The 26,398-nt window shown below is 37.5% G+C and overlaps 1 protein-coding gene across 4 annotated transcripts in view; it reads left to right on the top strand.

Annotated features, from left to right (window-relative positions):
- Window positions 1–26,398, top strand: part of Nacp60e (Na channel protein 60E) — a 398,987-nt gene that overhangs the window by 359,912 nt on the left and 12,677 nt on the right. For 3 of the 4 annotated variants that reach the window (XM_064049041.1, XM_064049040.1, XM_064049044.1), the window contains exons 4-12: window positions 595–778; window positions 7,931–8,288; window positions 14,589–15,221; window positions 22,883–23,027; window positions 23,302–23,519; window positions 23,621–23,791; window positions 23,840–24,033; window positions 24,256–24,361; window positions 24,410–24,535. In XM_064049041.1, the coding sequence (XP_063905111.1) occupies window positions 595–778; window positions 7,931–8,288; window positions 14,589–15,221; window positions 22,883–23,027; window positions 23,302–23,519; window positions 23,621–23,791; window positions 23,840–24,033; window positions 24,256–24,361; window positions 24,410–24,535 (2,135 nt within the window). The remainder of the gene's footprint in view (window positions 1–594; window positions 779–7,930; window positions 8,289–14,588; window positions 15,222–22,882; window positions 23,028–23,301; window positions 23,520–23,620; window positions 23,792–23,839; window positions 24,034–24,255; window positions 24,362–24,409; window positions 24,536–26,398) is intronic. The other variant, XM_064049043.1, reaches the window with a different exon arrangement.

The raw sequence follows: 26,398 nt of genomic DNA, 5'->3' as shown, positions 1-26,398 counted from the left end.
CATGTTTCTTATCGAGTCGCGCCCTAACCTCGGTACCACCTGATTTCTAATATGCACTTGAGTTATCGTGGTGTTGAACGCAATCCGTTCTATGCATCCAGTCACATTAAGGTAGTACGATTTGGTACTTTCAGCCGGGTACACTTTCACTTTAACGTTATCAAACGAGTCACACTTCGATGAAATGACTGCCGCGAAAGAGATTGTAATAAGTGTCAAGGTTAAAACGTACTTCATGTTTATTCTGCAGCGGATCGAGCGCAACTGTGGCGTCTGGTTGGTGACTGGGTCGACACTGAGGTCAAGATACGCGGAAATCCCGATTGTTTAGTTCGAGGAATGTCTTCTGTAATTACCGGGTTTTTGAGTTGTTTATTTAATAAAAAATGCAGCCTGAAATGAGTAAAAATCCCGAAGCTTGCCGGGGTGTGGGAATTTGTCGTCCCAGTGTCCTAAAAAGCCAGCTAATACCCCTTAGAGCCACATTCGGCTCATTTCTGTCAACAGGTCCTCCCCCTCCCAAATCCCGGAAAGCCGGGCGCCATGCCAGCACTTAGTCCTTCCATCATCGCTGATTTAACTCTTTTGTTCCAGGTCTCAAAACCATCATCAACGCTTTGCTCCATTCCTTCAAACAGCTCGCTGAAGTCATGACGTTAACCATTTTCTGTTTGATGGTGTTCGCATTATTCGCCCTGCAGGTCTACAAGGGGGAACTCCGCAACAAGTGCGTCCTCAAAATGGAGGACCACAACGCCAGCTACGAAACTTGGTTCAAGTACGTTGAAAAATTATTGTCGTTGTGCATGATGGATTCTTTCGCCCGAATGGGGGAAGGGAACACCTGTTTCGCAGCGTTCCTTTCATGCGGAGACTTTGATTCATTGGAAACCGAATTGCCTCATTTATCCAATGAAAACGCCTGTGTTTGTGGATAAAAGCGGGTGAATGATGATGTGGCCGCCATGTCGTGTTGACAAATGGCGTGTCACTTTGCGTAGGATCGCGTTTAGAAATATTTACGTGTAATTGAGTCCATGATGTAAGTTATGATTTCATGAACATTTGATTTAGCGTTGCCGAAAAGAGGGGTAAGAAGTTGTGTGTTTGTGTCTTCGAACTAATTCTTGTGGTCCCGGAATGCGGGCGCATTCGCTAAGGCTCTGGTTGTAGGAGGTCACAGATTAATATTTCAGAACCTTGCCGAATGAGCTTATTGTAAGTAAAACACGCTGACGACGCACAGGTGCACGAGGCGGAGCGGTACGTGGTAGAAGATCATATATACATTTTCTTGACAGTTCCGGACCCCTAGGGTACGAAAAAATAGGTCTCCTGTTGCAGTTTAAAATTATCAACCCAGAAGAAACAATTAATGAAAAAATATCAAGATTCAAAATTTAGTGTCCACTGAAAAACAATTATTAGCATAAATCGAGTGGTTAGGAAATTACTACCAAAATTTGTTGCAGCAGAAAACGCAATTTATTAATTAAAAGAACAAATTAACAGTGTAAATTTAGACAGTTTAAAAATGAATGACAAACTGTGGAAATGGCGCCTCGAGATTGTAGAAAAAGCGCTGTCGATTGAGGTTCTTCAGACTATGAATTTTTATTAAAATTAAATCATTTGTTGCTATCTTTGCGTCGGAAAATAGAGCATTTCAAATTCTACTCACGTATATATTACACGAATTTTTTTTCTTCAAAATTTCATTTTTAATCCAGCTGATGAATAACAAAGATATTCTTCTCACATTTACAAAAATGTTAGCTGCTTTGGTAATTAAAAAAATTATGATAATAACGGACGAATAATTCGTTACTAAATATGCATTACCAAGCAATGAGGTTAACATTACATACACTGAGGATTTTGTGAAATTTCAAGAAAATTTCTAGTTAAAAATGGTGCCAAAATTAAGTAGTGATCTTTACAATCAAATCTTTTACTATTGCTTGGTTTATCAAAATTTTAACTAAATGGTCTACCAGATCTTATCAGATTATTCAGATTCTCTTAGTTTCTCAGAGGTTCCTTCAGATTTTCTCAGATTCTTGCAAATTCTTTCAAATTCCTACAGATTCTTTCCGAATATCTCAGATTTTTTCACAATTTCCCAGTCTTTTTCAGATTTTCTAAAATTCTTTCCGAATCTTTCAAGTTCTCTCAGATTCACTCACATTTTCTTGGATTCTCCCAAATTCCCTTCGATTTTCCCAAAACTTCTCAGATTCTTTCAAATTTTCTCAGTTTCTGAAAGATTCCTTCAGATTTTCTCAGATTCCTGGAAATTCCTCCAGATTCTCTTGGGTTCTATCAAATTCCCTTAGATTATCTCCAATTCTCAAAGGTTCCCTCAGATTTCCCCACATTATTTCCAAATATATCAGATTTTTTCCAAGATTAGATCATTTCAGATTATTTCAGATTCTCTCAGATTCCTTAAGATTCCCTCAGATTGTTTCCGAATTTCTACTCTAAAATTATCTCACAGCCACTTGAACTCTCCCAGATTCTCCCAGTTTCTTAAAAGTTCCCCCAGATTCTCCTAGATTCCTTCACCTCCCTTCAGATTCTTTCCGAATCTAAGATTTCTCTCCGGATTTACCAGTTTCTCTCAAATCCACTCAGAATCTTTCAGAATCCCTCAGATTCCTTCAAATTCCCTCAGATTCCTTCAAATTCCCTCAGATTCTTTCCGAATCTCTCAAATTTTTGTCGAAATTCTCGAGATTTTTCCCAATTCTTGCAAATTCTCTCAGATTCCGTCAGACCCTCCCCGATTCTTTCAGATTCTCTCAGATTCCCTCATATTCTTCGCCAATCTCTCATATTCTCTCAAATCCTCTCAGATTCCTTCAGATTTTTTCAGATTCTTTAAGATTCCCTAAGATTCTTTCCGAATCTCTCAAGTTCTCTCAGATTCTCTCACATTTTCTTAGATTCTCTCAGATTCCCTTAGATTCTCTCAGATCCTCTCAGATTCTCCCAGTTGCTCAGAGGTTCCCTCAGATTGTCCCAGATTTCTACAGATTCCCCCACATTCTTTCCAAATATATCAGATTTTTTTCCAAGATTAGATCATTTCAGATTATTTCAGATTCTCTCAGATTCCTTAAGATTCCCGCAGATTCTTTCCGAATTTCTTCTCTTAAATTATCTCACAGCCACTTGAACTCTCCCAAATTCTCCCAGTTTCTTAGAAGTTCCCCCAGATTCTCCTAGATTCCTTCACCTCCCTTCAGATTCTTTCCGAATCTAAGATTTCTCTCCGGATTTCCCAGTTTCTCTCAAATCCACTCAGAATCTTTCAGATTCCCTCAGATTCCTTCAAATTCCCTCAGATTTCTCCAAATTCCCTCAGATTCTTTCCGAATCTCTCAAATTTTGATCGAAATTCTCGAGATTTTTCCCAATTCTTGCAAATTCTCTCAGATTCCGTCAGATCCTCCCCGATTCTTTCAGATTCTCTCAGATTCCCTCAGATTCTTCCCCAATCTCTCAGATTCTCTCAGATCCTCTCAGATTCCTTCAGATTTTTTTAGATTCTTTAAGATTCCCCCAAATTCTTTCCGAATCTGTCAAGTTCTCTCAGATTCCTTTAGATTCTCTCAGATCCTCTCAGATTCTCCCAGATTCTCCCAGTTGCTCAGAGGTTCCCTCAGATTGTCCCAGATTTCTTCACATCCTTTCAGTTTCTTCTCGAATCTCTCAGATTTCTTTCGATTTTCTCAGATCCTCAAATGTTCTTTCAGACTCCTCCAGATTCTTTCTGAACATCTCAGATTTTTTCCCAATATCTCTCAGATTCCTTCATATTCCCACAGATTCTTTCAGATCATTTCAGATTCTCTCAGATTCCTTAAACTTCTTTCAGATTCTTTTCGAATCTCTCAAGTTCTCTCAGATTCTCTCACATTTTCTTAGATTCTCTCAGATTCCCTTAGATTCTCTGAGATCCTCTCAGATTCTCCCAGATTCTCCCAGATGCTCAGAGGTTCCCTCAGATTGCCCCAGATTTCTACAGATTCCTCCACATTCTTTCCAAATATATCAAATTTTTTTCCAAGATTAGATCATTTCAGAGTATTTCAGATTCTCTCAGATTCCTTAAGATTCCCTCAGATTCTTTTCGAATTTCTTCTCTCAAATTATCTCACAGTCACTTAAACTCTCCCAGATTCTCCTAGTTTCTTAGAAGTTCCCCCAGATTCTCCTAGATTCCTTCACCTCCCTTCAGATTCTTTCGGAATCTAAGATTTCTCTCCAGATTTCCCAGTTTCTCTCAAATCCACTTAGAATCTTTCAGATTCTCTCAGATTCCTTCAAATTCCCTGAGATTCCTTCAAATTCCCTCAGATTCTTTCCGAATCTCTCAAATTTTGGTCGAAATTCTCGAGATTTTTCCCAATTCTTGCAAATTCTCTCAGATTCCGTCAGATCCTACCCGATTCTTTCAGATTCTCTCAGATTCCCTCAGATTCTTCCCCAATCTCTCAGATTCTCTCAGATCCTCTCAGATTCCTTCAGATTTTATCAGATTCTTTAAGATTCCCTCAGATTCTTGCCGAATCTCCCAAGTTCTCTCAGACTCTCTCACATTTTTTTAGATTCTCTGAGATCCTCTCAGATTCTCCCAGATTCTCACAGTTGCTCAGAAGTTTCCTCAGATTGTCCCAGATTTCTTCACATTCTTTCAGTTTCTTCCCGAATCTCTCAGATTTCTACAGATTCCTTCAGATTCTTTCTGAATCTCTCAGATTTTTTCCTAATCTCCCAATTTCTCTCACATTTTCTCCGATTCTCTTGGATTTTTTCATTTTCCCATAGATTCTGTTAGATTCTCCCAGATTCTCTAAAATTCTTGCAGGTTCTATTAGATTTTCTCATATTTTTTCAAATCCTTCCAGATTCTCCCAAATTCCCTTTGATTTCCTCAGATTCTCTCAAATCCACTCAGATTCTTCCAGATTTTCTTAGTTTCTCAGACGTCTCTTTAGATTTTCTCAGATTCCTTCAAATCCTTTCAAATTCCTACAGATTCTTTCAGATCCTCAAATGTTCTCTCAGACTCCTCCAGATTCTTTCTGAACATCTCAGATTTTTTCCCAATTTCCCAATCTCTCTCAGATTCCCTCATATTCCCGCAGATTCTATCAGATCATTTCAGATTCTCTCAGATTCCTTAAACTTCTTTCAGATTCTTTCCGAATCTCTCAAGTTGTCTTAGATTCTCTCACATTCTGTTGGATTCTCCCAGATTTCCTTTGATTTTCTCAGATTCTCTCAGATCGTCTCAAATCCTTCCAGATTTTCTCAGTTTCTCAGAGACTTCTCCAAATTCCCTCAGATTTCTTCAAATTCTTTCAAATTCCTGCAGATCCTTCCAGAATCTCTCCGATTCTCTTGGATTCTATCCGATTCCCTCAGATTATTTCAAAATCTCAAAGGTACCCTGAAATTCCTCCACATTCTTTTTTTACATTCTCTCAGATTCTTCCGAATCTCTCAGATTTTTTTCTGAATCTCCCAGTTTCTCTTAGATTCCCTCAAATCCGCTCAGACTGTATCAGATTCTCTCAGATTCTCTGAAATTCCTTCAGATTCTTTTAGCGAAACTCTCCTAAATTCATACAGATCCCTTCAGATTCTTTCCGAATCTCACAGATTTTTTCCTAATCTTGCAGTTTCTCCCACATTTTTTTCAGATTCCGTTGGATTCTTTCATATTCCATTAGATTCTCTTAGATTCTCTCAGATTCTCTAAGATTTTCAGAAGTTCCCTCAGATTTTCTGAGATTCTTTCAAATTCTTTCGAATTCCCTCAGATTCTCTAACATTCTTTCTTAGATTTTGTCAGATTCCCTTATATTCTCTAAAATTCTCTTAGATTCTCTTGGGTTCTCTCAGATTCCTTCAGATTCTCTCAGATTATTTCCACATCTCCTAGCTTCTCCCAGATTCTCTCAAATTCTCTCAGATTCCATCAGATCCCCTCAGATTCTTTCAAATTTCCTCAGATCCCCTCAAATTTTTCAAATCCTTTTCAGATTCTCTCAAATTTCTTCAGATTTTTTTCAGATTATTTCCGAATCTTTCAAATTCTCACAGATTCCTTAAGATTTTTTCCGAATCTCTGAGATTTTTGGGAATTTTCCCAGAGAATCACTTAAATTCTCTCAGATTCTTACAGGTTTCCTCATATTCTATTAGATTCCTTTAGACTCCCTCAGATGTTTTCCAAATTTCGCATATTTTCTCAGATTCCTTCAGTTCGCTCTCAGATTCTCTAGGATTTTGTCAGATTCTCTTAAATTCTCTGAGATTATCTCAGATTCTTTTGGATGCTCTCATATTCTTTTAGATTGTCTTCAGTTCTCTCAGGTTCCCTCACATTTTCTCAGATTCTTTCACATTCTTCCAGATTATCTCAGATTCCTTTAGATTCCCTCAAATTATTTTTTAAACTCCCAGTTTATCCCAGTTTCTGCCAGATTCTCTCAAATTCTCTCAATTTCGCACAGGTTAGCTCAGATTCTCTCAGATTCCCTCAGATTCTTTCCAAATTTCTCAGATTCTCTCAGATTCCTTCAGTTCCCTGAGATTCTGTTGGATTATCTCATATTCATTGAAATTATCGTAAATTCCCTCAGATTCCCGTAGGTTCTCTCAGACTTTCTCAGATTCTTTCAAATCCTTGCAGATTTTCTCAAATTCTCTTTGATTCTCTCAGATTTGCACAGGTTACCTCAGATTAGCTCAGATTTCTTCAAATTCTTTCAGATTCTCTCAGATAACGTCAGATTTCATCAAATTCTTTCCGAATCGCCCGACTTCTAAATTTTCTCTCAAATTCTCTTAGATTCCTTCAGATTCCTTCAGATTCTTTCAGATTCCTTCAGATTCTTTCAGATTCTCTCAGATTCGTTCAGATTCTTTCCGAATCTCTCAAATAAAATAAAAAGAAAAATTTTAAAAAAACGGGGTGAATGTAGAGAAAGTTGGAGTTTAGGATGCTTTATTTGTTGATCACCATTATAAATATAATTAAATCAGTTTTATATGTGTTCAAATATACTTTTATTTTTAATCAACATATGTTTTATTAATTTAATGTTTAATGAGTGGTTATATCATTTTGTACACTGATTTTTTCGATAGCTCAAAATTTCCCTTTGTGAGTGAAGGCAAGTTATAATACAAATACCATATAGTATTTCTAACTTTCTAGAGACTTTCTCATGAATGTATAACATGATTTTTGTAGCGATTTACCACTAAATGTTTAACTGAAACCTGGAAGTTAATGGATAATTTTGTTTTTCAATAATACCTACTGGTTCTGGGCTTAAAGCAGAACTGGGGTACATCTTTTACCATTCATTCGTAGCTGCAAGCTATTTTAGTGACGAAGAGAACTAAAATCTATAGCTATACTATTCTCAAGGGTAGCAAAGGACTACCATATACAGGGTCGCTAGAATGTATGGAAACGGTTAAAAATCTTGAGAACCAATTGTACAAATCAACTGAAAATAGGTAGGGGGCTACAAGAAATTGAACTCTAATTATTATTCGTCAAAAAAATTTTTTTTTTTTCATTTGTTTTCGAGATGCAATTTTTTTAAATGGCACTAGCATATAATTAATGCATTTTTGAGACGAGGTTTTTCCTTAATTCGTTGATACAATCATACTTTCTTTCTGACTGAAATAGCAAAACTCGTACTACTGGTTCTCAAGATTTCTGTATACAATACGTCAAGACCCTCTACCTCGCTCCGGCGTCGTCAGCGGCCCTTTATCGCCTCCAATCTGTATCACTTCTCGCCGATCAATTCCCGCTCACCCTCTTTAAACTTCAATTAGGCCGCCCCGCGCGGTTTCACTTATTCCTCCGCTAATGCCGCCCCCGCTTTTTTAGCTGGACAAGCGACCCCAACAACTGGATCGTCCGCAACGAAACCGGCGAGCCGCTGCTCTGCGGCAACGTGACGGGCTCGAGACACTGCCCCTCGACGCACACGTGCATCTGCGTTGGCGAGAACCCCAACCACGGATACACGAGCTTCGATAACTTCCTATGGTCGATGCTCACCACCTTTCAGCTCATCACGCTCGACTATTGGGAGAACGTTTACAATATGGTGCTGTCATCGTGTGGTCCAATAAGTGTATCGTTTTTTACAGTGGTAGTTTTTTTCGGTTCGTTTTACCTTATTAACCTAATGTTGGCTGTGGTAGCGCTAAGTTACGAAGAGGAAGCGGAAATTACGCAAGAGGTGAGTGCTGCGGTCGTTAATATCAAAACTGGCGGCGTAGGCGGGAAGTGGCGAAACGTATGAGGGGCTCGTGTTGTGCTTAGCCGAGCAGAAGACGCCGCTGGGCTTGTATCATCTTAATCCGAGGGGGAGGTCAACAATAGGGAACAACCGCGCCGGAACATCGTTCTATGTACTAGCAGTCACTACATCATCTCCAAGTTAGAGAGTTCCCAGTAAACACAGTTACGTCGTAGCGATGTTAATGCCACTTAACTCTGTCTACGATCTTGTTAGCTGTTACATCCCAAACTGCGTACATTTGCTTTCCCTGTGCTATGTAATGTAATCAACAGTGATCCATGCTTGTAACATACTGGTGACATCCACATTGTTTCAGACTAGAGACGTGCTCGCTGGTACATCATCATAACGTTGTGTTAGTATGTCGCTAGATTCTCTATATTTTGATGTATCTGTTACGTTTTATTTTAAACGCCAATATAACGTATTAAATGGACATAGACGTTACGTATATATCGCAACATCGTAAACATATAACTCTCAGTATATTTTATTAACATGATCTATGCGATATGAATAGGCATTTCAAAAAGTCTAGTTACCATTTAGGGATATGGATATGGAGAGTAAAATTTAGAGCTTACAGTAAATTATTATTTTATTCAATGTTTGAAAAAATATAATATGTAATAAGTAATAAAATACAAAAATTAATATAAATTCATAATATAAATAAATAAATATATATATGATTTCCTAATTCGAAAATAATACAATATAATTTACACTTAAAAAAAGACACAAAAACTATAAACTGTCGTTGTTTTTTCTTTGTTCAGGCGTTGACTAGAATGCCGTATCCACTCTGAGCAGCGTTGTTCTACTTCTTTTTCTATTGCGGAATGGGTCTTCATTGTAATTTCTTCAAAAATAAAAATTGTAATAATTATATTATTATATTTGTCCCAGCCATTTTGGAATTTTCCTACCGAACAAACAAGCTACAGCAAATTTGCTGAATTTTTTTTTTTAATACACGCCCCACATTGTTCTTTTTCCTATTACCACCTATCTGGGACAATAGCAGTTCCTGAAATAACAAAAGAACAAAATATTTTTATGTGTATATATCGAGTGACTCTGAAATAAGTTCGGAAAATAAAACCACAACATCACGAAGTAGAGAAAATTTTAAGTAGGTAATTTCTTTTATCTAGTCCTAATTCAGGGAAAAAAATATTAAGATCTACACCTCGTTCAGTGCCATTTGTTTTCATCTAAGCAACACACGGCAAAAACAAAGAAAAAATTTAGTCACAATGGAAACTGAATAAATCATTGCCGCATCATTTACATTTAACAAGATGTTCCGTATTTGTTTCTTGAAACTGGAGCACCAATTTAATTACTTTGAATCCGTGTGACAATTAAAGGATTTTTTTTCCGAATCTATTTGGAAGTCACCGCGTATGTATAACATACAGGGTGCTTCACTTAAGACTTTTCTGCAACCCACTATGTATGTAACGTGTTAAGCGAAATGTGTCATGTTTAGTAGGTTCCTAAAAAGTGTTATAGTATTACAGGCATCTACCTGTATATAATATCCAAAATTATGTTATATGTAAGTACATATAAATTTATTGTATTTTTTTAACTTACAAAAAAACCTGCTTGTTGTGGTAGGCAGCGATAATCTTCTAATTCCTCAAAATTTGTTTACCTGTGGTCTTGGCGGTATATCTTCTATTACTGTTTTCTTTTTGATTTGTCACATTTGATGACGTTTTCATATTGGAGATTTGTTCACTCGTTTCCTCTAGAATGGCTTTTGTTTCGCACATATTTTTTGTATTTGTTTCAAGTCTAGAGTATAATTATGTTCATTAGCACCTAGTTCATAAAAAAATTGCAGTAACATACCTTTGTAACATGTTATGGCAAAGCGCCTCACTTTTAAAAACAATCACCGTAAGTTCTTCAAAATCAGCGAGAGTATATTCAGTAATTAATCGCGGTATTTCCAGCTTATCTGAAAAAACTGTTGTTATTATTTACGTACAGTAATCAAAAACAACAGAAGCATTTAAAAATTAAAATGATTACTTCATTAGAATTATATTAACTTACCTAGTGTAAATACAACCCACACTGAATGGCACAATTTTCACAAAACTGCATTAAAAGTGAAGGGTGTTACGGATTCACGAGAAAGGTTCGGTGGTTGTGAACCAAATGGCCAAATGGAATTCGACAGCTTCACTGTGAGTGTGAAGTGCAATAACCATAAATACGGAAAAAAGGGATCGTCCGACTCATAGACAAACCAAACCAACAAAGGTCCGACTGCACCCCCCAAACATCTGGTGGATAGTAAATACAGAAGTTGAGCGTTATTTTTTCATTAGATGAAATAAATTTAATAAAATCAAAATTAACCACTCTCTAATTTTTTTGCTACCCATCATCGCTTTATAAACGTCTTTATAAAATCAAAATTCGACGAATGAACTCTTCAAAACCTTGTCCCGTTTCAGGGACAATGGGCCAAGAATTTTTATGGCTTTGTTTGTGTCGTTGGGTCTTCCCTATATTACCCCAGATCTTTAAGGTGACCAGACGTTCCGATTTGATCGGAACTGTACCGATTTCAATACTCTAATTCCGATTTCAAATTTCGTCCAATAAATGTTCCGATTAAAACATTCGTTCCGTGAATGTTCCGATTTCTATAAATCTGATAAGAATAAAGATAAATAGTGGGATAAATCACTAATTTTCATGAATAGTAATTTTATTTTGTCAAAAATTGGGAACAAACCTTGTATCGATACGGTTGTCAGCACTGTTTTAAATGTCAGCAGGTGTCAGAACTGTTAGTATATTACAACTAAAAATTTTCAAAGCAGTTATATATCAGATTACGATGGAAATGGAAACTAATGTTCCGATTTCGGACTTTTGAAATCTGGTCACCTTACAGATGTCCTATTTATAATTTGCCAAGCAGGTACTTACAAAATAACATTTCAAGTGAACAAGTTTACAGAAATAATTCTTAAAAATTATTACAATGAAAAAAACTTGTCTTTAGTGTATTTCTAATAAAGCCGTTGTATTTTTCGCTCTGAATATAATTATTAATTAAGCATTACGAACTCACTGACGAAGGTCACTTTTTAAAGAATACGACGACCCACATCGAATTGACCATATAATCTTTAACAATAAATTTCAAATAATACCATAGTGGTTTTTTTAAATTTTGATAAGGTGTTGTAAAACTATTTCTGTTTCTGTCTTTATTCCAGATACTGTATTTACGTAGGCAAAAGATGCCGTACGTGGGATTTTAGGGGCGGAAACGTATACCTGCTTAAATACTGTAAATACAGTGGTGTCGAACGAAGACAAAAACAGAAACGTACCCGATGTATTGGTTATTAAAAGAGCGGATTTTATGAAATTTGCATATCCGTTATTTTTTGCATATAAGTCTTGATATTTAATATGTGAACGAATCATGCTAATTAAAAATGAATACAGCTATAAAAAAATTGCATATTTGCATATATTTGCCTTCTGCTGCATATTTCACGTAACGGGTGCATATTTTGCATTTTGTCAATTTTTGTGCTACTTTGAAAAAAAAAAATGCCATTCGATCGGCATTTTTCTAGAAAGATGAAATTTCATCAATCATATTGCAACTATTGTCCTGAGCTTCAAATAACTGGGAAAGGTTTGGGTTTTATGGTAGTTTGGAGACACCACTGGATGTTAAGCCATCCTTCCAGGTAAATTCGGGTCCTAATTACTTTTGGAAATACCGTTCATTTCAATATTTTTGTTCGATACTTAAGTGTATTAATGGTATGTTTTATAGTGGTCGAAGGGATTATTTAAAGCGATAGAGATGTGTGTCACTATGTAGATAACTCAAATTAATTTATGAATTAAACCTTTTCCTGACGTTATTCTTCAAGAAGGAACTGTGTTTTGTTGTGCCTGCTCTAATCCGATAAGTATTTTTACATCTGTGGACGCAGTACGCAGTTTTTCTATTTACAAATACATACTTTAGAATCACCGGAAAATTTTTGTTAGCATATTTCGAAAAATATTTAAAAATAAATTGTTACCAAAATAGTAATTAAATAGTCGATTACTACTATTTTTTAATTCTGTTTACCTATATTTATTTTTTAGTATAAGAAAATTATCTTAAAATATGTCATTTATTTGTCAGTGAGATCTAATTAAACACTTTGCAATGTGATTTATGTATTTTTTGTAATAAAAGGTAAGGTGTTTTTGCAATTTGTAAATAAATTTAGTTCGCTGCATATATTAAGAAAGTTATTGCATATTTGCATAAATCTGATGCATGTCATATGATCATATTTCCCAAAATTTTGCTGCATATTTTCCGCTCTCTAGTTATTATACATACACTCTATTACCGACATTAAAAAAGTCTACACTATTTCGTCATATCTGCTGCTTTATTATTAGTTTTCAGTTAGCTACATATTGGATATGAAATTAAGTGAATTTTTTGAATAAATAATAATTTAAAGATCAACCACGAAAATACTCAATTATAATTATACATTATACATTACCAGTTTATTTTAGAGCCCAAGATTACATTGGAAAAATCTAAACTTTTGAAAATTTAATGTTAAACAGATATACCTATAACTGAGTGCGAAAGTCAATACACAAAACTCGATGATCAATTATTGTTTCGTATTCAAATTATTATTTATTTTCCTTACGATCAAAGTGAAGAAATTATTTAATTCATTTTTATTTAAGAACGATATCGCTGACCTTGAAATAGATTAGTTTTTTAATTTCGATTTTTTTCTTTGTCTTGCTTTTGTTGCCGATCAACATATTTTGCATTAGAATTAATAACATGATGAAATTATCATTTTATTTTTCGAGCTCATTTCAAAATTCTGTATATGTATAATTGTTCCTTTTTGGCAGTCACGCATAGGCAGAGGTTAAAAAATAATGTCTCATTACTAGTCTTAATTCGTATTACCTGTAAGATGGGACATTTTTTAATTCTGATCATAAACTATGTGCATTAAGTCTCTTGTTCTGTTTTATAAAGCGCAGGTCGTTATGGACGTATAAAAATAAAATTATAAATAAATATAATTACAGGAAATATAATACGAAAAAAAAAATTAAGAGCAACTCACTATTGGCGTCATCTCGCTTGTGCAAGATTTAAGACAGGGAAGAAGTTTCTTTTTTTAAGACTCAGCTGCTTTTGTTTATGACTATACTATTTACTTGCAACACAAACATAAATAATAAATATAAAATAGAGCTATATAAAACTTGATATATATGTTTTTAAATGTTTTTTGCTGTTGCCCTGTCAGAAACGTTAATTTTCGATTTAACATGCCATTTTGTAAAATGAACTGAAAAACACTTTACATAATTAACTAATAAAAATAAAACATTCCGAAGGATGTATATATATATTAATCAGATATCTAGCAACTACAGTTAACATTACTTATTGGTTACATAACCGTAGTACTCCATTGTGATGTTACAAGGCTTACCTGCCAACTATATCGCTGCGACACAATAATGAGATATCTAGTAAATGTAGTCAAAATTACGTGTTGGTTACCTAGCATGAGTACTCCATTGTGATGTTATATAGCTTACGTTCCAGGTGTATCGTTAAGACATAATCATGCGATGTACTTATTGTTCTTTTGTGAGTACGTACCTGTCACGTCAACATCACAACTGTGTTTACTGGGATATACACCGAGGGGTTGACCACCTACCTAGTATATTAGATTTGTTGCTAAGTGTTTGTGAATGATTTTGGCTGCGTTTGTAGTGCATCGTACATTAAAAGAACAAGGCTTATATCTGTGGCGGCACAATAATAGGTTGGTAAGCGAAGAAAGATAAGCCGCTCTGTAGTCTAGTGGTCAGGTCACCCGCCCGGCAAGCGGCAAACGTGTGGTTCGATTCCCACCGAGGCAGCAACATTTTTCTTCGCTTACCTACATATCCATACCACCTTCAAAAAGTGTAATTTACTGCGAATGGTTGTTACAGCAATGTAAATGCGGTGTACGAAAATTTCCTTGGTGGTTAACCCCTCGACAAACATACTAAGACAAAAACCCCTACTACCGTCACAATAACTGATATCCCCTTACGCTCGGTCAAGCACACAACCCCAGTTCGTTATCACCCGCATCCGTGCCGCCCCCACCCACCCTCCCACTAACCCCCCTCTTCCAGGAACGCAAAAAAGAGCTCGTGGATCACCGCGAAGACTCCACGTTCAGCTTCGACCCCTCAGTCTTAAACGTGAAGAAACTGTCGAAGCACAAAATCAAAAAAATCGACGCCCGCAAGGGCGTCCTCCTGTCGTCGTACACCCGCAAGAAAACGCGCCGGAGAAAGCGGAACCGGAGCACCAACAACCCGAACAAGTCACCCAGCTCGGCCGCCGTGGACGCCGCCAACGCCAAGGAGGAGGCCAAGGACTCGGCGAAGACGTCGCCGAAGACGGGCAGCCGGTCGGTGACGCCGAGCCCCAGCCCCAGTCCGCGGCACAGCCGGAGTTCGCCGCGGCCGCAGATGCTGCCGCTGCCGCTGCCGCCGCCGAAGCACGTGCAGCTGGCGGGCGCCACGCTGCACCCCTCCAACATGCTAGGTGAGTGGCGGGTTCGCTCAGGCGGCACTTGTGACGCGAAGTTCGCAGCTCCCGCGAGGCCGGGGCTGAGCAGCCGGCAGGCCAGCAGCAACAGCGGGGAAGGCAACAACCGGGAGTCGTCCCTGGACGACTCGGGGGTGGTGGACGACCACGAGACGGAGGGGGACGCGACGTCGGAGGACGTGGCGTCGCACGTACCGCAGCCGCCGCCTCGGGTATGCTCAGGGACAGGAATTCGGGATGTGAGGGCTGTGCGTTTGGGGCGGTTATGTCTGCGGGGCGAAGTTTATGCCAAACCTTCGAAACCTCTTAACAATCCGTGGTGAAATGAGGGCTGGAAATGAGATTAAAGTGTGTGGGACGGAAAGGTTGCCCTTGAAAATTCTTAGTGGCCCGTGTGGTTTCTGGCCAGTCTGTCTTTTGGCAAGAATTTTGTTAGCGATGTCTTAGTGGCGTTTTTCTTATATTTTGGAAATCCTCGCTGTGGGTTTTCACTAATTCTGGACTGGGTTAGTTCCAGGAAAAAATTAAATTTTAGAAACGTTAAGTCAATAATGTGTAATTTTTCTATGCCAGAAATTCTAATTTGTTCTTGATTAATTTAATATCAAGATTATCGGAAAAGATTGTCCTTAATTTTGTTGTTTATTATTCATTTCACTTCCTTTACAACGCTCCGACGATAAAATATCAGTTTCAAGATTTCCATAAATAATAAAGTAGATCTTTTGAGGTCTCTGCAAACTGTTCCAGATTCGTCCTGTTTTTTCTAAATTTTTCTAGATTCTCCTACATTCTCTCAGATGCGTCCAAATTCTTTAAGATGCTTTCAAATTTTTCATTTTTTTAAGATTTTTCCCGAATCCTGCAGTTTCTCTCAGATTCTCCCAAATTCCATCAGATTTTTTCCGAATTTCTAAAGCTCTCTCAGATTCTCTCACATTCTCTCCCTTTGATTTTCTCAGATTCTCTCAGATCCTCTAAGATTCTCCCAGATTCTCTCAGTTTCTCACAAGTTCCTCAGATTCTCTCAGATTCCTTCACATTATTTTAGATTCCTTCAAATTCTCTCAGAATCTCTCACATTCTCTTGGATTCTATCATATGCCCTTACATTCTCTCAGATTTTCTCCTTCAGATTCCGACAGATTATCTCAGATGCTCTCTGATTTTCCCAGATTCTCCCAATTTCTCAGAGATTCCTTCAGATCCTCCCAAATTCGTGCACATTCCATCAGATTCTTTCCGAATCTCTCAGGTTTTTCTGTGGATCTCACAGTTTCTCTCAGATTTTCTCAAATTTCCGCAAATCCCAACAGAATCTTCCAGATTCTCTCACATTCCTTCAAATTCTCTCAGATTCTTTCCAAATATCAGATTCTTTCCGAGTTTTCTACTTTATCTCAGATTCTCTGAGATTGCTTCAGATTTCTTCAGATTCTTTCAGATTTGTTCAGATTCTTTCAGATTTTCTCAGATCCTCTCGGATTCTCCCAGTTTCTCAGAAATTCCCTCAGATTCGCTCAGATTCCATCACATTCCTTCAGACTCTTTCTGAACCTCACAGATTCCTCCAGAGTCCTTCACATTCTTTCCGAATCTCTCAGTTTCTCTCAGACTTTCTCAGATTCTCTAAGATTCTTGAAGGTTCCTTCAGATTTTCTCAAATTCTTCTAGGTTCTCTCAGTTTCCTTCAGTTTCCCCAGATTCTTCCTAAATTTCTCAGATTCTCTTGGATTTTGTCAGATTCCCTTCAATTCTCTAAGATTATCACAGATTCTAACAGATTCTCGCAGGCTCTCCCAGATATTCTTAGATTCTCCCATATTCTCTTAAGATTATTATGTTAAATTCTCTCAGGTTCTTTCAGATTCTTCCAACTTCTCTCAGATTCCTTCACATTCCTTCATATTCTGTCCGGATTTCTAAGATTTTTCTCCGAATCTCTCAAATTCTCTTTAATTCTATCAGATTCCCTTATATTCTCTCAGAATTTCTCAAATTCTCTCAGATTCCGACAGATTCTTTCAGATCATTTCAGATTCTCTCAGATTCCTTCACATTCCTTCAGATTCTTTCCGAATCTCTCAGATTTTTCTCTGAATCTGGCAGTTTCTCTCAGATTCTCTCAAATTCCCTTAGATTCTTTCGGATTCTTCCAAGTTCCTTCAGATTCTCTCAGATTCTTTCCGAATCTCTCAGATTCTTTCCGAATCTCTCAGATTTTCTCCGAATCTCTCAGATTCTCTCATGTTCCCTTAGATTCTGTTAGGTTATCTCAAATTCTCGCAGATACTATCAAAGTCTAACAGTTTCTCTCATATTCTTCCAGATTCGCACAAATTCCCTCAGATTCTTTCCAAATCTATCTCATTCTCTCATATTATGGTTTAGATTCCTTCAGATTCCCTTATATTCTTTCAGATCATTTCAGATTCTCTCAGATTCCTTAAGATTACGTTAGATTCTCTCAGATCCTCTCTAATTTTCCCAGATTCTCCCAGATTCCTTCACATTCCTTCAGATTCTTTCCGAATCTCTCAGATTTTTCTCCGAATCTTGCAGTTTCTCTCAGATTCCTTCAGTTTCCCCAGATTCTTTCCGAATTTCTCAGATTCTCTTGGATTTTGTCAGATTTTTTTTCTCAGATTCTCCCAAATCCCCTCAGACTCTTTCGAATTCTCCCAAATTCCTTCAGATTCTTTCAGATTCTTTCAAATTCTTTCCAAATCTCTCAGATTTTTCAGAATCTCCCAACTTCTCCCAGATTCTCTCAAATTTTTTCAGATTCTCACAGGTTCCCTCGAATTTTCTCATATTATTTCAGATCCTTCCAGATTATCTCAAATTCCTTCACATTCCTTTAATTTTTTTCCGAATCTCTAAGATTTTTCTCCGAATCTCCCAGTTTCTCTCAGATTCTTAGATTTCCTCAGTTTCTCTCAGATTCCTTCAGATTCTTTCCGAATCTATCTCATGTTCCCTTAGATTCTGTTGGGTTATCTCAATTTCTCCCAGAGTCTAACAGTTTCTCTCATATTCTCCCAGATTCTCACAGATTTCCTCAAATTCCTTCACATTCCCTCAGATTCTTTCCGAATCTCTCTCATTCTCTCATATTATGGTTTAGATTCTTTCAGATTCCCTTATATTCTCAGAATTTCTCAAATTCCCTCAGATTCCGACAGATTCTTTCAGATCATTTCAGATTCTCTCAGATTCCTTAAAATTACGTCAGATTCTCTCAGATCCTCTCTAAGTTTCCCAGATTCTCCCAGATTCCTTCACATTCCTTCAGATTCTTTCCGAATCTCTAAGATTTTTCTCCGTATCTTGCAGTTTCTCTCAGATTCCTTCAGTTTCCCCAGATTCTTTCCGAATTTTTCAGATTCTCTTGGATTTTGTCAAATTTTTTTTCTCAAATTCTCTCAAGTCCCCTCAGACTCTTTCGAATTCTCCCAAATTTCTTCAGATTCTCTCAGATTCTTTCCAAATCTCTCAGATTTTTCAGAATCTCCCAACTTCTTCCAGATTCTCTCAAATTCTTACAGATTCTCACAGGCTCCCTCAGATTTTCTCAGATTCTTTCAGATCGTTCCAGATTACCTCAAATTTCTTCACATTCCTTTAAATTTTTTCCCAATCTCTTAAGATTTTTCTCCGAATCTCCCAGTTTCTCTCAGATTCTCCCAAATTCCCTCAGATTCTTTCGGATTCTTCCAAAGTCCTTCAGATTTTCTCAGATTCTTTCCGAATCTGTCACATCTTCTCCGAATCTCGCACATTTTCTCCGAATCTCTTAGATTCTCCCATATTCTCCCAGATTCTCACATTTTCCCTCAGACTCTCCCAGATTCTTAGATTTCCTCCGTTTCTCTCAGATTTCTTCAGATTCCCTCAGATTCTTTCCGAATCTATCTCATTCTCTCATATTATGGTTTAGATTCCTGCAGATTCTTTCCAAATATCCCAGATTTTTTCAGAATCTCCCAGCTTCTTCCAGATTCTCTCAAATTCTTTCAGATTGTCACAAGTTATTTGATATTTGATATTTAATTGTTCTCTCAGATTTTCTCAGATTCTTTCAGATCCTTCCAGTTTCTCTCAGATTCCTTCAGATTCTTTCCGAATCTCTTAGATTTTTCTCCGAATCTCCCAGTGTCTCTCAGATTCTCTCAAATCTCCTCAGATTCTTTCGGATTCTTCCAGATTCCTTCAGATTCTCTCAGATTCTCCAAGATTCTCCCAGTTTTTCAGAGGTTTCCTCAGATTCTCTAAAATCCCTTCACATTCTTTTACATTCTTTCCGATCCTCTCAGATTTCTACAGATCCCTTCAGATTTTTTCCGAATCTCCCAGTTGATCTCACATTTTCTCAGATTCTCTTGGATTGTTTCATATTCCCTTAAATTCTCTCAGATTTTCGAAGCTTCTTACAAATTCTTCCAGATTTTCGCAGATTCCTTCAAATTCCCTCAGATTCTTTCCAAATCTCTTAGATTCTCTTAGATTCACGCAGATTCCCTCAGATTCTTTCCAAATTTCTCAATTTTTTTTTCCAATCTAACAGATTCTCCCAGTTTCATTCAGATTCTCTTGGATTTTATCAGATTCCCTTAAATTCTCTAAAATTCTCTCAGATTCTCTTGGGTTTTCTCATATTCCCTTAGATTACCTTAAATTCTCTCAAATTCTAGCAGGTTTCCTCAGATTTTTTTCAGACCCTTTCAGATTCTCTCAAATTTTTTCAGATTCTTTCCAAATCTTTCAGATTCCCTAAGATTTTTTCCGAATCTCCCAGTTTTTCTCAGATTCTCTTGGATTCTCTCAGATGCCCTTTCCACAGATTACCTCAGAATCTCTTAGACTCCCTCAGATTCTTTCCAAATATCTCATATTCTCTCAGATTCCTTCAGTTCGCTCAGATTCTCTAGGATTTTGTCAGACTCCCTTAAATTCTCTAAGATTATCTCAGATTTTCTTAAATTCTCTCATATTCTTTTAGATTATCTTAAATTCACTCAGATTCCCGCAGGTTCCCTCACAGTTTCTCAGATTACTTTAGATTACCTCAAATTATTTCTGAAACTCCCAGATTCTTTCAGATTTTCCCAGATTCCTTCAGATTCCCTCAGACTCTTTTCGAATCTCTCAGATCCCCTCAGATTTTCACAGGTTCTTTCAGCTTCTCTTAAATTCCTTCAAATTATTTCCGAATCTCCCAGTTTCCCCCAGATTCTCTCATATTCACTTAGATTATGTTAAATTTTCTCAGATCCTCGCAGATTCTTTTAGATTCTCGCAGTTTTTCTCAGATTCTATCATATTTTCCCATATTCTCGTAGATTCCCTCTGGTTCTCCCATATTCGTCACGGATTCCCTCAGATATTCTCAAATTCCCTCAGATTCTTTCCAAATCTCTCACATTCTCTCAGATTACTTCAGATTCTTTCCGAATTTGTCATATTCTTTGCGAATCTGTCAGATTTTTTCCAAATGTATCAGATTTTTTCAGAATCTCCCAGATTCGCTCAGATTCTCTCAGACTCTCGCTGATTTCCCTTAGATTCTCTTTGATTTTCTTAAATTTTCTTTCCGAATCTCTCAGATTCTCGCTGATTTCCATTAGATTCTCTATGATTTTCTTAAATTTTGTCAGATTCTCCTAGATTTTCTCAGATTCTGAAAGATTCCCAGATTCTCCCAAATTCCTCCAAATACTTTTGAAATCTCTCAGTTTCTCTCAAATCCTCTCAAATTCCCGCAGATTCCATCAGATTCTTCACGAATCTCCCAGATTTTTTCCGAATCTACCAGTTTCTCCCAAATTTTCTTAGATTTTCTCGGATTGTGTCAGGTTTCCTTAGTTTCTCTAAGATTCGCTCAGATTCTCTCAGATTCTCCCAGATTCTCTTGGATTCTATTAGATGCACTTGAATTCTATCATAGATTCTCTCAGACTCTCGCTGATTTCCCTTAGATTCTCTCTGATTTTCTTAAATTTTCTTTCCGAATCTCTCAGATTCTCGCTGATTTCCATTAGATTCTCTATGATTTTCTTAAATTTTGTCAGATTCTCCCAGATTTTCTCAGATTCTGAAAGATTCCCAGAATCTCCCAAATTCCTCCAAATACTTTTGAAATCTCTCAGTTTCTCTCAAATCCTCTCAAATTCCCGCAGATTCCATCAGATTCTTCACGAATCTCCCAGATTTTTTCCGAATCTACCAGTTTCTCCCAAATTCTCTTAGATTTTCTCGGATTGCATCAGGTTCCCTTAGTTTCTCTAAGATTCGCCCAGATTCTCACAGATTCACCCAAATTCTCAGACTCCCTCAGATTCTTGCACATTCTTTCAGATTCCCTCAGATAATTTGAATCTCGCACATTCTTTCATATTACTTGAGATTCTTCCCGAATCTCTTAGATTTTTCACGAATCTCCCAGCTTCTCCCAGATTCTCTTGGATTCTATTAGATGCACTTGAATTCTATCATAGATTCTCTCAGATTCTCCTAAATTCTCCAATATTTTCACGGATTCCTTCAGATTCCTTCAGATTGTTTCCGAATCTTTTACATGCTCTCAGATTACTTCAGATTCTTTCCGAATCTGTCAGATTCTTTCCAAAGGTATCAGATTTTATCAGAATTTCCCAGATTCTATCAAATTCTCTCAGACTCTCGCTGATTTCCCTTAGATTCTCTCTGATTTTCTTAAATTTTCTTTCCGAATCTCTCAGATTCTCGCTGATTTCCATTAGATTCTCTATGATTTTCTTAAATTATGTCAGACTCTCCTAGATTTTCTCAGACTCCCTCAGATTCTTGCACAATCCTTCAGATTCCCTCAAATTCTCTTCGAATCTCTCAGCTTGTCATAGATTATCTCGGATTCTCTTAGATTCACTTGAATTCTATTATAGATTCTCTCAACTTCTCTCAGATTCTCTCAGATTCCTTCATATTCGCTCAGATTCTTTCCGAATCTCTTACATGCTCTCAGATTACTTCATATTCCCTCAGATTCTTTCCGAATCTCTCAGATTCCTTCAAATTCCATCAGATTCACTCAGATTCGCTTGGATACTCTCAGATGCGCACAGGTTCCGTCAGATTCTCCTAAATTCTTTCAGTTCCCTCAAACTCTTTCCGAATCTCTTAGATTTTTTACGAATCGCCCAATTTCTCCCAGATTCTCCTAGATTCTCTTAGATTCACTTGAATTCTATCATAGATTCTCACAGATTTTCACAGATTCTCCCAGATTCTTAAAGATTTTCACAGATTCCCTCAGATTCTCTCAGATTCCTTCAGATTCCCTCAGATTCTCTCCAAATCTCTTACATGTTCTCAGATTACTTCAGATTCTTTCTGATTCTCTGAGATTCCTTCAGACTGCACTACCTTTGCACACGCAAATGTAGAAACGTTTGGTACAAAATTGTTTTAGTGATATTTGAATAAATGATCGACGGTCTAATTTTGAATATTCGGCCTTTTATTACTAGTGGAATAGTCCGAAGACTGCCTCCATATTAAAGAGAATCAGTTTTGCGTACACCACAGAAACAAGATTCGAATCTGTCTCTGAATCGTACTGTTTAATTGTGGGAACAACAAATACGCACGTACCAAAATAAGAATAACAATAATTTGTCACATTTATTTTTAAAATATTACAAAAAAAATTTATTAGCCAGAAATGTACTGGATAGAAATAGGATAGGACACCCCGCCCCTGGTTAGTGCAGGTCGAACTTTAGCGAATTAATGAGGGTCCTCGTCGCCGCCTCAAATGCACAGAATTCGAGGCTCATGTCCCGGAGTAGATAATAACAGAGCTGCGCGTTATCGATTAGATAATCTGTTGCAGCAAAGGATAGAGGTGACACCTGTTACGGTAGCGCTGAGCCCGAAGGAGATCAAAGTAATCAAGTGCAATGGCGTCGGTAGCTGTAAGAAGAAGAAGCACATGTACACGCTGCCGCCGGACTACCTATCACACATCGTGGTCATCGGTAATTGGACGTCCCTTTGAGTTATACACGCAATTACTCGCTGCACGATTTATTCGTTCCAGTTTCATTATGCTCCCAGAGACCTAAACAAGTAAATTAATTTAGTGATGTAAAAACGGCATTTTTGCTTCGAAGAACACCCGGAATTCTTACCACATCACTAAGTTTCTCTGCTTGCGACATTTGCTTATTGACCGAACTTAATTACAAATTTACGACATTCGACGGCCATTAAGCGCCCAAATTCGCCCCTTAATTGAAAAACTCGTTTCAGACGACCAGATTCCGGACCGGAATTGTAACGGCTGCGAGCAGTGCTGTGTGGACTACGATGGATGGCTGCAGTTCCAGCAGGCCTTGTACCGGATAGTCCGCGATCCCCTCTTCGAGCTCGCTATAACGGTGTGCATCGTGCTCAACACCATGTTCCTAGCCATGGAGCACCACGGCATGAGCGAGGAAATGCTCAAGGCCCTAGATATAGGCAATAAAGTGCGTACGAAACAACAGGAACACCAAACCTTGACACAAAGAACAATTTTGTGCCAAAGTTTGGTGTTCCCAGCCACCCTTTTTAACACCCATCCCCGCAGGTTTTTACTTCCATTTTTACGTTCGAGTGTTGCCTGAAGCTGATGGCGCTCAGCAAGGAGTTTTTTTACTGCGGCTGGAACATCTTCGACTTGATCATCGTCTCGGCCAGCGTGCTGGACCTCATTTTCGAGCTGGTGGACGGGCTGTCGGTGCTGCGGGGGCTGCGCCTGGTGAGCGAACCGAGCGAGGGGAATAATCGCGTGACGTTGTTTTTGCAGTTGAGGGTCCTGAAACTGGCGCAGTCATGGATCACGATGAAAGTTTTGCTCAGCATTATAATTAGCACGATAGGGGCTTTGGGGAATCTTACTTTCGTTCTCGTTATCGTCATTTATATTTTCGCCGTGATAGGGATGCAACTGTTCTCGAAAGACTACACCCAGGATAAGTTCTACCCCGATCCCGTTCCTAGGTAATTCGGGCTGTTTCATATTTAATCCGACGACAAAATGACAGGGACAAGGGTTTTACGAGGGTGATGGTTTTTACGAGTGATGAAATTGTTCAGTCGGGATAATTAAAAACGGAACGGTCGAACGTACAGGGAGAGACGGATGTTCCTGAATATCTTAGGGCTTCGTCAATTTGTCGTCGCCGGATCATGTAATTCCAGTATTATCTTACGGTGTTTCAGATGGAATTTCACCGACTTTTTTCACTCGTTTATGATGATCTTTCGCATTCTGTGCGGTGAATGGATCGAGCCTTTGTGGGACTGCATGCGAGCCGAGAGTACTGAGGTGAAAATCGCCTTCGCGCCCGTCTCGGTCTAATTATCCCGTTCGTAGGGTCCCGGGACGTGTCTAGCCATCTTCCTTCCGACCCTCGTAATGGGCAACTTTATGGTCCTCAACTTGTTCTTGGCGTTGTTACTCAACAGCTTCAATTCCGAAGAGCTCAAGACGAGAAAAGAGGTACCGAACTCATGCACAGCGCTCGCCTGCATGCCATTTATGTTATTTTATGTTTCTTTCTTCTTCACAGGATTATTATTTTTTCTCGACACACAGTTTATGTAGACCAGAACCGAGTTTATGTTACCCACTTGAGGAACCGGAACGGGTTCGTGTGTGGACGGTTTTTGTTGTCTTAACAATCCTACTTTTGTTTTTCAATATTGTGTGCATGCACTCTCTAACATGGATAATGTCGCACATATTTCTAAACCCTTGTAATATTGTCGTTTGCAAGCGAAATGTAAATATATGTGTTAATGTATTAGGTAAGTAACTTGGATTTACTTCTTACACGTGCTTCGCTTCATTAAAAGTCACCTACCACCACAGTGCCGAGCACACAAGCGCTTAGTACAAACCGCAAGGACACAGGGTACTGCCAAGTACTCTGTGTCTTCGACGATGTACAACCCAGTAAACACAGTTACGTCGTAGCGATGTTAATGCCACTTAACTCTGTCTACGATCTTGTTAGCTGTTACAACTCAAACTGCGTACATTTGCTTTCACTGTGCTATGTAATGTAATCAACAGTGACCCATGCTTGTAACATACTGGTGACATCCACATTGTTTCAGACTAGAGACGTGCTCGCTGGTACATCATCATAACGTTGTGTTAGTATGTCGCTAGATTCTCTATATTTTGATGTATCTGTTACGTTTTATTTTAAACGCCAATATAACGTATTAAATGGACATAGACGTTACGTATATATCGCAACATCGTAAACATATGACTCTCAGTATATTTTATTAACATGATCTATGCGATATGAATAGGCATTTCAAAAAGTCTAGTTACCATTTAGGGAAATGGATATGGAGAGTAAAATTTAGAGCTTACAGTAAATTATTATTTTATTCAATGTTTGAAAAAATATAATATGTAATAAGTAATAAAATACAAAAATTAATATAAATTCATAATATAAATAAATAAATATATATATGATTTCCTAATTCGAAAATAATACAATATAATTTACACTTAAAAAAAGACACAGAAACTATAAACTGTCGTTGTTTTTTCTTTCTTCAGGCGTTGACTAGAATGCCGTAGCCACTCTGAGCAACGTTGTTCTACTTCTTTTTCTATTGCGGAATGGGTCTTCATTGTAATTTCTTCAAAAATAAAAATTGTAATAATTATAACAAACAAGCTACAGCAAATTCGCTGATTTTTTTTTTTAATACACGCCCCACATTGTTCTTTTTCCCATTACCACCTACTGGGACAATAGCAGTTCCTGAAATAACAAAAGAACAAAATATTTGTATGTGTATATATCGAGTGACTCTGAAATAAGTTCGGAAAATAAAACCACAACGAAGTAGAGAAAATTTTAAGTAATTTCTTTTATCTAGTCCTAATTCAGGGCAAAAAATATTAAGATCTACACCTCGTTCAGTGCCATTTGTTTTCATCTAAGCAACACACGGCAAAAACAAAGAAAAAATTTAGTCACAATGGAAACTGAATAAATCATTGCCGCATCATTTACATTTAACAAGATGTTCCGTATTTGTTTCTTGAAACTGGAGCAGCAATTTAATTACTTTGAATCCGTGTGACAATTAAAGGATTTTTTTTCCGAATCTATTTGGAAGTCACCGCGTATGTATAACATACAGGGTGCTTCACTTCAGACTTTTCTGCAACCCACTATGTATGTAACGTGTTAAGCGAAATGTGCCATGTTTAGTAGGTTCCTAAAAAGTGTTATAGTATTACAGGCATCTACCTGTATATAATATCCAAAATTATGTTATATGTAAGTACATATAAATTTATTGTATTTTTTTAACTTACAAAAAAACC

This window comes from Zophobas morio, unplaced genomic scaffold, assembly GCF_036711695.1.
Source record: "Zophobas morio isolate AGI-343-1 ecotype UQ-CSIRO unplaced genomic scaffold, CSIRO_AGI_Zmor_V1 ptg000007l, whole genome shotgun sequence".
Classification (NCBI taxonomy): Eukaryota; Metazoa; Arthropoda; class Insecta; order Coleoptera; family Tenebrionidae; genus Zophobas; species Zophobas morio.
The sequence above is the reverse complement of the archived record's forward strand: the minus strand, read 5'-3'. Positions and strand labels throughout refer to the sequence as shown.